General features: G+C 49.4%; 2 protein-coding genes across 2 annotated transcripts in view; both read right to left on the bottom strand.

Annotated features, from left to right (window-relative positions):
- Positions 1–317: 317 nt before the first annotated feature.
- LOC308133012 (ras-related and estrogen-regulated growth inhibitor-like protein) lies at positions 318–2906 on the bottom strand (the record flags this gene model as incomplete). Its single annotated transcript, XM_080500256.1, is given in 5 exon segments — positions 318–628; positions 630–842; positions 1570–1646; positions 2595–2648; positions 2804–2906. Coding segments are annotated over 5 exon segments (642 nt in total). The 3' UTR covers positions 318–433.
- Positions 2907–4464: 1558 nt separating this feature from the next.
- plin6 (perilipin 6) overlaps positions 4465–13813 on the bottom strand; it is a gene marked incomplete at its 5' end in the record, with an annotated part of 12292 nt that continues 2943 nt past the window's right edge. The window contains 7 exon segments of the mRNA XM_080500582.1: positions 4465–4928; positions 5864–6130; positions 10224–10405; positions 12381–12618; positions 13276–13355; positions 13437–13601; positions 13604–13634. Coding sequence (XP_080356708.1) covers positions 4512–4928; positions 5864–6130; positions 10224–10405; positions 12381–12618; positions 13276–13355; positions 13437–13601; positions 13604–13634 — 1380 coding nt within the window. The 3' untranslated portion in view covers positions 4465–4511.

Genomic DNA, 13813 nt, shown 5'->3' on the forward strand with positions numbered 1-13813 from the left:
ACGATCCTCCAGTCAGTTTCAACCACCGGCCGCCAAACCACTGCCGCAACCTTTCTCTGACCAACTTCACCCCAAACCAAACAACTGACCAACCAACAAACCAAACAACTGACCAACCAACCAAACAACCAATCCTACAACCAACTGACCAACCAACCTACTGGCCAACCAATCGTACAATCAACCGACCAACCAGTCGTACAACTAATGGACCAACCAACCTACTGACCAAATAACCAACCATTCAACCAAACATCCAACAACTGACCAACCAACCAACCAACCAACCAACCAGCCTACTGACCGACCGACCAACCAGCCACAGTCTCATCCCGCCTCGGTCCGTCTCGTCTCGGACCTTCGACGTCTTCGGGCGGCGTCCCACAGGAAGTCGTCGCCTCGCCAGAATTCCCACACAACAGTCGTTGGACGTTCATTCTGCCCGTTTCCTGGCAAACACGGCCGACACGCTGCGGACGATCCCGCGGACGCCGGCCGAGCTCTTCCTGAGGGCGCGGCTCTCGGCGACCATGTCGACCAGACGGTGGAACACCAGCAGCGCGCCGTGGTACGTCTCCGCCGCCGACACCTCGAAGAATCCGCAGCGCTGCGCCAGCGCCAGCAGCCGCGCCCTCCTCCCCCGACACGCTGCGGTGGCGCCGCAGGTCCCGCTTGTTGCCCACGAGGACCACCGGCGCCGACGGCCACTTCCTGCGGCGGCGGATCTGCTGCAGCTGCTGGCGGACGAGCAGGAAGCTGCTGCGGTCGCAGATGTCGTAGACCAGGATCACGCCGTCGGCCCACTGCAGCCGCTTGACCCCCGACTGGCTCTTCTCTGGGAGCTGAACACAATGGGGGGCTCAGTAATCTGATTACACCGGAATGTGTGCAGTCTCATTACACTGGAGGCTCTTCTCTGGGAGCTGGACACAATGGGGGACTCAGTAATCTGATTACTATGTAGTCTCATTACTCTGGAGGCTCTTCTCCGGAGCTGGACATAATGAGGGACTCAGTAATCTGATTACACCGGAAGGTATGTAGTCTCATTACACTGGAGGCTCTTCTCTGGGAGCTGAAGTCAGACCTCGGTAATCTGATTACTATGTAGTCTCATTACTCTGGAGGCTATTCCTGGGAGCTGGACACAATGAGGGGCTCAGTAATCTGATTACTATGTAGTCTCATTACACTGGAGGCTCTTCTCTGGGAGCTGGACACAATGGGGGGCTCAGTAATCTGATTACACCGGAATGTAAGTAGTCTCATTACACTGGAGGTCTAGCCCCTGTACTGTGATTACATTGCACTGTAATAATTACTGACTGTACTCCGATTACTCCATACCATAGTCTGATTAGTCTGTACTGTAGTCAGATTACTCTGTAGTCTGATTACTTGTGTCATTGCTCAGATTACTCTTCACAGTACTTTGTCCATACTCTGATTACTCCAGTACTCTGATGACTGTATGGTAGTTATTCCGTGCAAATGCCGATTACTCCTACCTGTACTGAATACTCTGTACTCTGATTACTCTGATACTCATTACTGTGAGTGTGTAGTTACCTGTGTGCACTGCGAGTCCCAGATGTTGAAGACGACCTCCTGACCTCTGACCCGGTCCACCCGGCTGTAAACCGACTCTACAGGGAGACGCAGTGTCAGTGTGGTGTCACTCCAGCGCCGCGGCGTCATACCGCGGTGCCATACCTTAACATCACACCTCAACGTCACACCTCAACGTCACACCTCGACGTCACACCTCAACATCACACCTCAACGTCACACCTCAACATCACACCTCAACGTCACACCTCAACGTCACACCTCAACGTCACACTTCAACGTCACACCTCAACGTCACACCTCAACGTCACACCTCAACATCACACCTCAATGTCACACCTCAACGTCACACCTCAACGTCACACCTCAACGTCACACCTCAACGTCACACCTCAACGTCACACCTCAACGTCACACCGTGGCGTCATACCGTGGCGCCACACCTTAACTTAACATCATACCTCAACGTCACACCTCGACATCACACTTCGGCGCCACACCTCAACGCCGCACCTCAACGTCGCACCTCAACGTCGCACCTAAACCTCGCACCTCAACCTCGCACCTCAACGCCTCACCTCAACGCCTCACCTCAACCTGGCACCTCAACGCCTCACCTCAACCTCGCACCTCAACGTCGCACCTCAACCTCGCACCTCAACGCCTCACCTCAACCTCGCACCTCAACGTCGCACCTCAACCTCGCACCTCAACCTGGCACCTCAACGTCGCACCTCAACCTCGCACCTCAACGCCTCACCTCAACCTCGCACCTCAACGTCGCACCTCAACCTCGCACCTCAACCTGGCACCTCAACGCCTCACCTCAACCTCGCACCTCAACGCCTCACCTCAACCTCGCACCTCAACCTCGCACCTCAACCTGGCACCTCAACCTGGCACCTCAACCTGGCACCTCGACGTCGCACCTCGACGCCGCACCTCGACGCCGCACCTCAACGCCGCACCTCAACGCCACACCTCGGCGCCACACTGTAACTCAGCAGAAGAAGAGCGTCACTCACCGACGTCTCCGTACTCGCCGATGAACCTCCTGGTCAGGAACCTGACGGTCAGAGCTGCAGGGGAGGAAACCAGCGATTCACAATAAACTCTCTCATTTGGAGAAGTTCTCACTTTCACTCACACAGGAAACCGCTTGCAGGGATTTTCAGAATAAACTGTCAGTTTGCAAAGCAGGAGAGATGAATTGAGTCAGAAAGCAGCTACTGACCCGACTTGCCCACGTTGTGCGCCCCCAGCAGCAGGATGTTGACCTCCACCCTCTGCTGGCCGGCCTCCGTTGCCTCCACCCTGCTCTTCTCCTCCACCACCATCAGGACGGTGCTGCCTTCACTGGACGTGGGAACTTCTGCTCTCTGGCTGCTGGGCTGCTCCATTTATACACTCCGCGGTGGGCGGGGCTTGTGAGCCACAGTCTGTTGTTTGTGTGTGTGTGTGTGTGTGTGTGTGTAAAAAGAAGGAACAGCAGAGGGGGCGTGGCCACAGACAAACAGGAAGCAGTAAAAAAAACACCAGAAACAAGCGGCAGACGGCTGATTTCACTGATTTCACTGATTTCATCACCACTGGAGGAACAGGACAAATTCTACTGCAGTTATTTACCATGAGGTATTTTCAGACTGTAAATATAAAATAATGTGGCCGTGTTGCAAAATAAATAAAATAAAATACAACTTTACACTTTTCTTGACATTTATGCAAAAAACAGCTTTTCTTTTCAGTAGTTTTAAAATACAGAGAAACCAATAAAAAAAAAAATATGGAGTCAGTTTTTGAAATGGGGCGTTGGAGAAGCTTTATTGCAGCGGGAACAGGAAGTTGTGGAGAAACATGGACTAAAACAGAGGCGATTCCAGCATTTCCAGATCAGACGCTCCTTCAATGGAAGATCAACTTTCCTTTAACCGCCATCAAGCCAGGGACCAAAACGAGCCTCTGTCACCGTGGCAACGCCGTCACGACCCGACTGGACTTTACAGAGTGCTTCAAGTGGAGCCTAAAATGAAACGTGTACATTTGACGTGTAACAACGTTCGGGGCGTACAGATACTGATACCGATATTGATACAGATACCGATATTGATATTGATACTGATACCGATACAGATACTGATACCGATACAGATACAGATACTGATACCGATACAGATACAGATATCGATACCAGTGTTGCTGCATGGCATACTCGTACTACAGCGGCGGTTTGGAGATTCTTTAATTTGAACGAGAACAACAAAAGTAAAACAGACAAATTATCTTCTGACAAAATATCAAGAGGAGGAGGAAGATAGTTGGTACATCAGCAACTTCATCACCAGGAGAGTTAGCCTGACGTCGCTCAGTTGATGCAGTAGCAGTGACTCATGCTACATGCTAAAGAGCATCAGGCTAACACGCCAGCGATGCTACATGCTAAAGAGCTTCAGGCTAAGACACCAGCGATGCTAAAGAGCTTCAGGCTAACACGCCAGCGATGCTACATGCGAAAGAGCTTCAGGCTAACACGCCAGCCATGCTACATGCTAAACATGCTAGCTGATCATCACCAGCAGCTCGGGCCGTCGGTCTACACATTTCAGTAGCATCGCGGAGAGGGGAAGAAAAAGGAAGGACATTTTTTTATTTATTTTTTATTTTTTACTTTAGCCTGAATCATGTAGAGAAACAACAACAACACGCAGATGATGCAGTTCTGTACGTTTACACCAACTGGTCCGGGCCGGCTGGACGCGAGCGCCGGCGGCGGGCGGAGACTCGGCCGACGGCTCGGCGGCGGAACTCAAACGCACAGACCAGCAGCAGCCGAGGCAGCGCCGCGTGGCGGGGGCGGGGTGCGGCGGGGGACGGGGGCGTGGACGGGGGCGTGGACGGGGGCGTGGACGGGGGGAGGGGCACGGGGTCGGACTCCGGCGCGGCGCCTAGGACTCGTCCGTTTCCACGGTGATGGTGGGCTCGTCGGCGGAGTTGGGGCTGAGGTACTCGAAGGCCTTCTGGCTCTGCGCCACGAACTGTTTGAGCGGCGTGAGCAGCAGCTCGGTGGCGGAGGGCCGGCGGTACGCGGCGGCCTCGGGAGGGAGCGCCAGGCTCTCCGTGCCGGGGGAATCCTTCAGGCTGGAGCGGCGGCGGCCGTTCGGCGGGTCGGGGCTGTGGGCGCCCTGCTGGGGCCCCCCGGAGCCCCGGGCGGCGCGGGAGTACAGGCTGCGGCGGCGGCGGGGGCGGCCGTCCATCGCCTTCAGGAAGAGGCTGCCGGCCGAGCTGCGGCGGGACAAGCTCTCGCCGTTGAAGTCCTCCTGGTTCAGGAAGTCCTCCACCTCCTGGGCGCTGGGCTGCTGCAGCTGAAACACAGGCGTGCAGCCGTGAGCACCTCCCCCCCCTCGCTGCAACACCGTCACCGGTCCCCCGGTTCGAGTCCCGACCTCCCTACAGCTGCGGCTTCCTCCTGGACTCATCACACTCTGGAAAACCTGTTCTGGGCTTTTTGTAGCTATGATTTTACTTTTTATCACATTAGTTTAACTCCTGTTTCAAGGTTTATATTTTCTATATATGTCAAGTTTATTTTCTTGTTTCCAGGTATATTTTCTATATATGTCAGGTTACAGTCCTTCCTGTTTCCAGGTATATATTCTATATATGTCAAGTTTGTTTTCTTCTTGTTTCCAGGTATATATTCTATATATGTCAAGTTTGTTTTCTTGTTTCCAGGTATATATGTTTTTTATATATGTCAGGTTTGTTTTCTTCCTGTTTCCAGGTATATTTTCTATATATGTCAAGTCTGTTTTCTTCTGATTTCCAGGTATATTTTCTATATATATCAGGTTTTAGTCCTTCCTGTTTCCAGGTATATTGTGTATATATGTCAGGTTTGACTGGGTCATGTATTTTCTATATATGTGAAGTTTGTTTTCTTCTTGTTTCCAGTTATATTTTCTATATATGTGAAGTTTGTTTTCTTCCTGTTTCAAGGTATATTTTCTATATATGTCAGGTTTTAGTCCTTCCTGTTTCCAGGTATATCGTCTATATATGTGAAGTTTGTTTTCTTCCTGTTTCCAGATATATTTTCAATATATGTCAGGTTTAATACTTCCTGTTTCCAGGTATATTTTCTATATGTCTGAAGTTTGTTTTCTTCCTGTTTCCAGGTATATTTTCTATATATGTCAGGTTTTAGTCCTTCCTGTTTCCAGGTATATCGTCTATATATGCCAGGTTTGACTGGCTCATGTATTTTCTCTATATATGTGTGGTATATATGTCCACTCACCATGTTGTAGAGCGGCGTGGCGTTGACCACCAGCTGCAGCAGCATCTTGGACAGCTCCTGCACGTCGCCCAGCAGCTGCTGGATTTGAACCGGCAGCTCTCGGATCTGGCGCACCGCCCGCAGGTCGGACAGCACGGCGGCCTGGGCGCTCACCCTGCCGAGGGAGGCCTCGCGGACGGCCTCCGCCTGGTACACCAGCGCCACCAGCAGGCCCTGCAGGTACTGCAGCAGGTCACCCAGCTGCTGCAGCACCTGAGTCAGGCCCGCCTGCAGGGGGAGACAAAGCGAAGGCGTTAAAGAACGGAAGGGTCAGAGGTCGCCTCGGGGCACGCCCACCCGATGACATCATCGACATCTTCTACGTGTCACACACGTCACTTCCTGTTTCATGGCGAAGCGTTGGATTTTCAGCCGTCGTGACCTTTGACTTTTATTGACCTTTTCATCGGGAGCGACCCGGCAACACTCCATCATTGTTTCCTCCTCCTCCTCCACCTTTCATCTCTTTCATCTCTTCTGCTGTTTTGAACGGTGAGACGAAGGCCGGGGCGTTCGAGGACCTCACGTTGAGCCGGGACCGGGGGGGGGGGGGGGGGGGGGGGGTGGGGGGGGGGGGAGTTGTGCCGTGGGGCGACGAGGGGTGACCCCGATTCGGAGGAGACGGAGCGTGAAGGAGCGAGGCCCCGCCCACTCCGCCGCTCCGGTTCCCCTCACGACCACGGAGAGGAAGGAACAGGGAACCCTTGTTCTGGTCCGGCTGGCAGGAGGAGTGACACGTGAGGAGGAAGAGGAGGAGGAGGAGGAGGAGGAAGAGGAGGAGGAGGAAGAGGAGGAAGAGGAAGAAGAGGAGGAGGAGGAAGAGGAGGAGGAGGGTCCTCTCCTCCTCTCCTCTCCTCTCCTCCCCTCCCCTCCTCCTCTCCTCTCCTCTCCTCTCCTCTCCTCTCCTCTCCTCTCCTCCTCCTCTCCTCCTCCTCTCCTCTCCTCTCCTCCTCTCCTCTCCTCTCCTCTCCTCCTCCTCCTCTCCTCTCCTCTCCTCCTCCTCTCCTCTCCTTCCTTCACGACTCATGTTGACAAAAACACGAGTGAATCATCGTTCCTGTTCTCTCTCAGGCTAACGAGGACGCGGCGCCGCAGGTGAGCCGCTGAGCGCCGCGTCAACACCAATCAGCCGCCGCACGTGTGTGTGTGTGTGTGTGTGTGTGTGTGTGTGTGTGTGTGTGTGTGTGTGTGTGTGTGTGTGTGTGTGTGTGTGTGTGTGTGAGATCACGTGCGGCCCTGGCGGCCCGTCAGCAGGTCAGAGGTCGCGGCCGCCCGCTCTCTCAGTTTGACCCAAATACCTGACGCCGCAGAGTTTCCCAGGAGAAGAACTCGTCTCTGATTGGTCGACTGGTCGAGCTCAACCAATCAAGTTCACCTCAGGGAGACTCTGAAGCCAGACGAGACATTAGCAAGTAGACGAGACATTAGCATTAGCTAAAGCTATTGTCCCATCGATAAAACAGCGCTGAACAATGCTAATGCTAAAGCTAAACGGTGAGCAGAACAGAGGAAGCAACTTTCCAACTGTTGTACCGATGAAAAAAGCAACAGCGGTTAGCATTCGCCTTAACTGAGTCCAGGTTAACGCTGAATTTGGTTTTTTTCCACGCTAATGCTAATGCTAACAGTGTGCAGGTCAGCAGGTCAGAAACCAGTGCTCTGCAACCGAAAGAGGCATTTTAGTGACTTTCCACCAGATCAGTTTTAACTGGAACCGCAAAGCAAATTTAATTCACCTTTAAACTGAACCAGACGCACTTAAACACATTAAATTAACCTTTAAACTGCGGCGGACAAACTTAAACTGTTAATATCAACATGAACTGTATCTTATGTTGCGTTTATAAGTTTAAGCTTATGAAATTTAAATTCTAAACTAAGTTGGGAAACATTCCGGCTGCTTTTGTTCCTGATTTGAGAGTTTTCAACTTTCTTTTTCAGCATTTCTTTTGACAATTTTGACATTTTATATCTCTTTTGACCATTTTTATCTCTTGGTCAAGTGGTTCTGTGTTTTCCCCCCACTATTTTAAAGCTTTTTTTCAGTTGGAAATCTAAATCTGAAGGTCATTTTGTGAGGAGAAACTTCACTTCCACCGTTGGAGAAACGTGACCACTGAGCGGCGGTTAGCATTAGCGCTGTGGCGCTGCGATGCGGCGTGCAGCACGTAGGCTGACTCTGATGGGGCCGATTACCGCGATGGGGCTGATTAACTGCCCCGGGGGCAGCGGTCCTCAGGGAGCCGCTATCAGTTCCTCAGTCTAGACTCACACACACCCGACTCACAGCAGAGGGTAATTTCACACCAGCATCACACACGGCATTACTGCCAGTAAAGTTGTTTTTATTCCCATTTGAAGTTTTTAAAAAAATCTTTTTTAATTGAATAAATAAATAAACAAGGTTTTCCAATGAGCTGCGGTGGCCGTTTCAGTGTATCTAGTTGGCGCAAGAAAGCCCCTTTTGGCACTCTGGGGTTTAATTTTTATATTTTCTGAGCGCTTTCGCCAGTCTTGATTGACTGTTGAGTGTTTAGGGCGTCAAAATTGGTCTCAGTGACACGTAAGTTTAAGAAAAAAGAATAATAACGAAGGATGCATTTCCTGAAGAAAATGCGAGTGGTCTGGACTCAGTCAAGATGAAAGCTTTGATCTTTCAAAGATCAAGGTGATAATATTCACACAAAATTCGAAATATCTCAAAAAGTTCACAAGATTTCAAATAGTTAGAAGAGAGCCACCATGTTCCAAAGAAGCCGCACGTTTCGGTCTTTGAACGGTCAAAATCGGTGAAGGATTGCGGGAGATGTCGAAAAAGTGGTTGGAATAATAATAATAATAATAAAGGTTTGAATCTCAAGAGTGTGAACGCCTGGTCACGCGCTGGAATTGTCGAATACGAGGATTTTTGTTGTTGTCTTCTTCTCTGTTTGTGGTGTATTACATCACAGCGCCACCTACAGGCCTGGCAGGTGTACTACATCACTCTATGCCATGGAAAGTATAGAATCTGTCCAACAATAACAAAGAAGGACTATTTTTTTTGGCATATCGTGTAACGTTCACGACTGGTGTGGACGTGATCTGGTCCAGAGGAAACTGAGAGCGGCGTTCCTCAGGGAGCGGCTGCCTCACGTCGCCTCCTGTTTGTTTCTTTATGAACATCAGATTCCTGCCGCCGCCGCCGTCGCCTCGGGGACGGCCGGAAACTGATCAAAATCTGAGTGGAGTCGCCTCTCAGAGCGCGTCTCCGTTCAGAGCTCACAGGAAACGCAGCGTCCAGCGGTTCCTAAAATATCCTCCAGAACAACTTGACCAGAGGAAAAGAGGATTTTCCATCTGGGAAACCGTGAAATCAACCAAACAAGGATTTCGGGTTGGAACGCTAAACTTTTGTTCTGCTTTGGGCTTCCGTTTCCACGACGACGGTGCTCGGAGTCACTGGAAAGAACTTTTTGAAAACGGCTCACGAGGAGGAACCTTCTAGATAAAAATGTAGTAACTAGTCGTTCTGCACATGCTCAGTAGAGACACTCCCCCGAGGTGTCACGACTCCCAGTTCATGTCCTCCTGGGACTTTTATTTTGACATAATAACAATCCAACTTGGTCGAAAACTCGCTGATGCAACTTCTGCTGAAATGCTGACAGCTAATGCTAATGCTAACGCCACAATGATACAGCTACATCACCGATATTATATCTAATTAACGTGCCTGAAAATGGATAGAAGAAAGTAAAACTCCGATTCTAACCCACCTCCAATATTTCATACTCGTCTTGTTTAATAATCTTGATTAAATATATATATATATATATATATATATATATATATATATATATGCACCTTATTTTTAAAATTGCACTACTCTTTTAAATATATTTAAATACGTCTTTTTTTTAATGCCTTTTTTACCGGTTGCTAAGCAACGAAATTTCGTTGCCAGTTTCCTCACTGTGTGATGTACTGTGCAATGAAAATAAAGAAAGTCTAAGTCTAAGTCTAAGTCTAATATATATATATATATAGTCAATATTATGTGATTTTTTTACTGTATACATTCTAATATATTAAACTAATATATATATTTATGTATGCATGTGGAGACGGTTTGGAAAACTTTAGTTTCATTTTTAAAAAGGTTCCATTTTTGGAGAAAAGAAACATCCAAGACGAACGACAGTTCACTGTTTTGACTTGGAATCGTTGTACAAACGATCCACTTTTCTCTGACGCGTGAATCGACCCGTCGGCCCCGCCCACCCGGCCCCGCCCACCCGGCCCCGGCTTGAACCCGTTTGACCTCCGCGTGACCTCTCACCCTGGCGGCGGCGTCTCCCAGCGTCCCGGCGGCCCGCTGCAGCCGCTCGCGCACTCTGCTGACGCGGTGGTAGAAGTGCAGGCTGAGCGTCAGCAGGAGGCTGCGGAGGCGCGTCCACAGGCCGGGCTCGTCGCCCTCGTCCTCGTCCTCGTACTCCTGCACCCTCATCGCCCACTCACGACCTGACGGACACAGACGGCAGGGCGGCGGGTGAACGATTGATCAATTCTTTCATTTTTATTACATTTTTTTTTTTATGAAAATAAAACAAACAAACAAAAAAATCTCTCCTTTTCTGCGTTGCAGCGCCCCCCGAAGGCCGTGCGTGGGTACTACGTTATCACAACGTGGTGGACGCTGATGAACTGTTAAAGCAAGGGTGTCCAACATGAGGCCCGGGGGCCAGAAGCGGCCCGCCAGAGGATCTAATCCGGCCCGCCATGTGATTTTTTTTATTTTTTTTATTTAATGTATAAATATGAAAACTGACAAGAGGCTGATCTAAAAACACCAGATTGGCAAAAATGACGTTCAAAACCGCCCTTGGTCAGAATTAATTCATGCAATCTGTGGAGGTCACATGACGCAACCCCTTTCACAATAAAGGTGTCCAATTTATGTGAAAGGATACTTTAGACATGTAAACTCCAAAAAAATTCCAGCTCCAAAAAAATTCCAGATGATGACAAATTGTTTTAATCCTGAATAAAAATACGAGATCCAGATAAGGTGACTGAGGGTTGTTGAATTTTTGCAAATTCAGTTACAAAGGGATCAAAAGGGATCAAAAGATGGAAAGACTTTGATATTTGTCCATATCTGCAGTTTGATGTGATGTTTGACTTGTTGGCCCTCCAGAGGTCAGAGGTCAGATCAGGTGATGTGGCCCTCAACTAAAATCAGTTTGACACCCCCCCCCCCCCCCCCCCCCCCCCCACCTGTGTTAAAGGGATCTTTTGTCATATTGAGGCTCCAGCAGGTTTCAGTTTCTTCCTCCTGATGTGAGTCTGAACCTGAGCTGAGAGCCTGCAGCGCCCTCTGCTGGTGCACCTTGTAACTGCTTCTGAAGACATTTCACACATGAGATTTTTTTTTTTTTTTTCCCCTTTCAGGATCTCACTGAAAATCAATTATTGGAGTTACAATTCTCAATTTGCTTTTGTGTCTGAAGATACAAAGTTTTTGTTTGTTGTTGTTTTTTTTTGCAGATACAACCTTTAGGACACATCGGAATCCTTAATAAAGAGATTTTATCTTATCTAACTGTTTGCACATTTCTTGTCTTTCCTACTCATGAGTCCTTAAGAGCAGAATGTAACAAGTACATTTCTCCCTTTGTGAGATCAATAAGGCTTACCTTACCTTACCTTACCTACCTTACCTTACCTTACCTTACCTTACCTTACCTTATCTTATCTTATCTTATCTTATCTTATCTTATCTTATCTTATCTTATCTTATCTTATCTTATCTTATCTTATCTTATCTTATCTTATCTTATCTTATCTTATCTTATCTTACTTATCTTATCTATCTTATCTATCTTATCTTATCTTATCTTATCTTATCTTACCTTACCTTACCTTACCTTACCTTACCTTACCTTACCTTACCTTACCTTATCTTATCTTATCTTATCTTATCTTATCTTATCTTATCTTATCTTATCTTATCTTATCTTATCTTATCTTATCTTATCTTATCTTATCTTACCTTACCTTACCTTACCTTACCTTACCTTATCTTACCTTATCTTATCTTATCTTATCTTTATCGCCACAAGCTACGATGAAGCTCCACGTTAGGAGACCTTCGTTTGCGTATGTCGAGAAATAATAAATGAAAGATGCCGTCTGTTTGTGTTTAACACGGCTGGTTGTTTACTGGACTGGTGGGTCGGTTAGTCGGTCAGCTGGTCGATGGGTCAGTGTGGTTTAGTACGATTGTCTAAATGTTAACTGGTGGACAGAAGTAGAGACGTTGGACTGATTGGGATGTCGGTGGTTTAGTCGCTGGTTAGTTGATTAATCACTGGTTTGGCCGGCTGTCGCGTCTGTTGCTCGGTGGAACTGACTGAACCAGAAGCCGATTGGTTCGGCCCCTATCGGACCCGGTTGCCATAACGTCTCACTTCCCGTCCGACTGGTCGGTACTCACGCAGCGTCGGCGGCAGGGGCAGGTAGTAGGCGGTGGCGTCCTCCAGGCGGCTCAGGACGTCGTCGAACCCCGACGCCGCCGCCCGGCCCACCTGGGTGTCCTGCAGCTGCCGCACGGCCACGCGGGCGGCGTCCGCCAGATACTCCAGCTGGTCCAGGGCGCCGTCCAGCCCGTCCACCATCCACACCTGCACGTCGTCCAGCGTCAGGAGGACGGCGTCCTTCAGGTGACCCACCACCTGAGTGGAGGAGAGCGCGGCCGGTCAGCGGGGGTGGCGCGGTGCCGTCGCGCGTCAGCTAGCAGAGCTAACTTGCTAAAGAGAGCCGCCGTCCTCCTCGGGAGGTCACGCTGCGAGCTGCAGGAGCGCGATGTTTAGCAACATAGCCGCTAAAGAGCTTTTCCAAACATTCATGATAACGTCTCGAAATGGAGGATCAAAATGAGTTAGCAGCGCTAATGCTAACATATGAAAATGTGGAATCATAGCGAGCCCGTATGCATTAATGCTCACGGTGAGTTAGCAGCACGAATGCTAACATATGAAAATGTGGAATCATAGCGAGCCCGTATGGCTTAATGCGCACGGTGAGTTAGCGGCGCTAATGCTAATATATGAAAATGTGGAATCATAGCGAGCCAGTATGCTTTAATTGCTCACGGTGAGTTAGCGGCGCGAATGCTAGCGGAAGAGGCATGATGAGCAGCTGAAACGTTAACGCATGATATTAACGATTAACGTGAGTTGGCAGCGCTAATGCTAACGTGTATGAATGTCTTTTCCCTTCTTCAGATTGGATTCAGAACAAAACTGTAACAATATTTAAAGTTTTTAGTTTTTCATTTTGCTGATGAGCCACTTTTCTAATTGTGTATTTTAAAAAAAGAAAGAACAAACCTCGTCAGTGACTGGTTCAGGATGGAAAGTTTTCTCCAGACGGTCGAGACCAACAAGCGCGAAGCTGTTAGCAACTCCAACTTCACAGCGGAGAGAAAGAAGGTTTTGTGTGAAAAAGTCCCAGAGCGAAGGACTGTGAGGTGAAAACCCTGCTGACGTACTCTGAGGCTCCAGGGTCTGCAGGAGGGGCGTGGCCCTCTTCATGGCCTCATGGGAAACGTTCCGAACGCCGACCTCGGCCACGTCGCCCATCATGCCCAGCAGGGGGTAGCGACCTTTGACCCCCGAGTAAACCGAGGTCACCGACTCCAGGGCCGATCGAACAGAGGAAGCTGGGAAGCTCTCAGCACAGCACTGGTCTGGAAAAGAAGGGGGGGGTGAGGGGGGAGGGGGGGGGCGTCATGTGACTCCTAACAACCAACCAACCAACTACTGACCAACCAACCAACCAACCAGACAAACAAACCGCCAACCAACCAACCAAACAGACAAACAAACCGCCAACCAAGCAACCAACTAGCTACTGACCAAACCACCC

This window comes from Blennius ocellaris, assembly GCF_963422515.1.
Source record: "Blennius ocellaris genome assembly, chromosome: 8".
Taxonomy (NCBI): Eukaryota; Metazoa; Chordata; class Actinopteri; order Blenniiformes; family Blenniidae; genus Blennius; species Blennius ocellaris.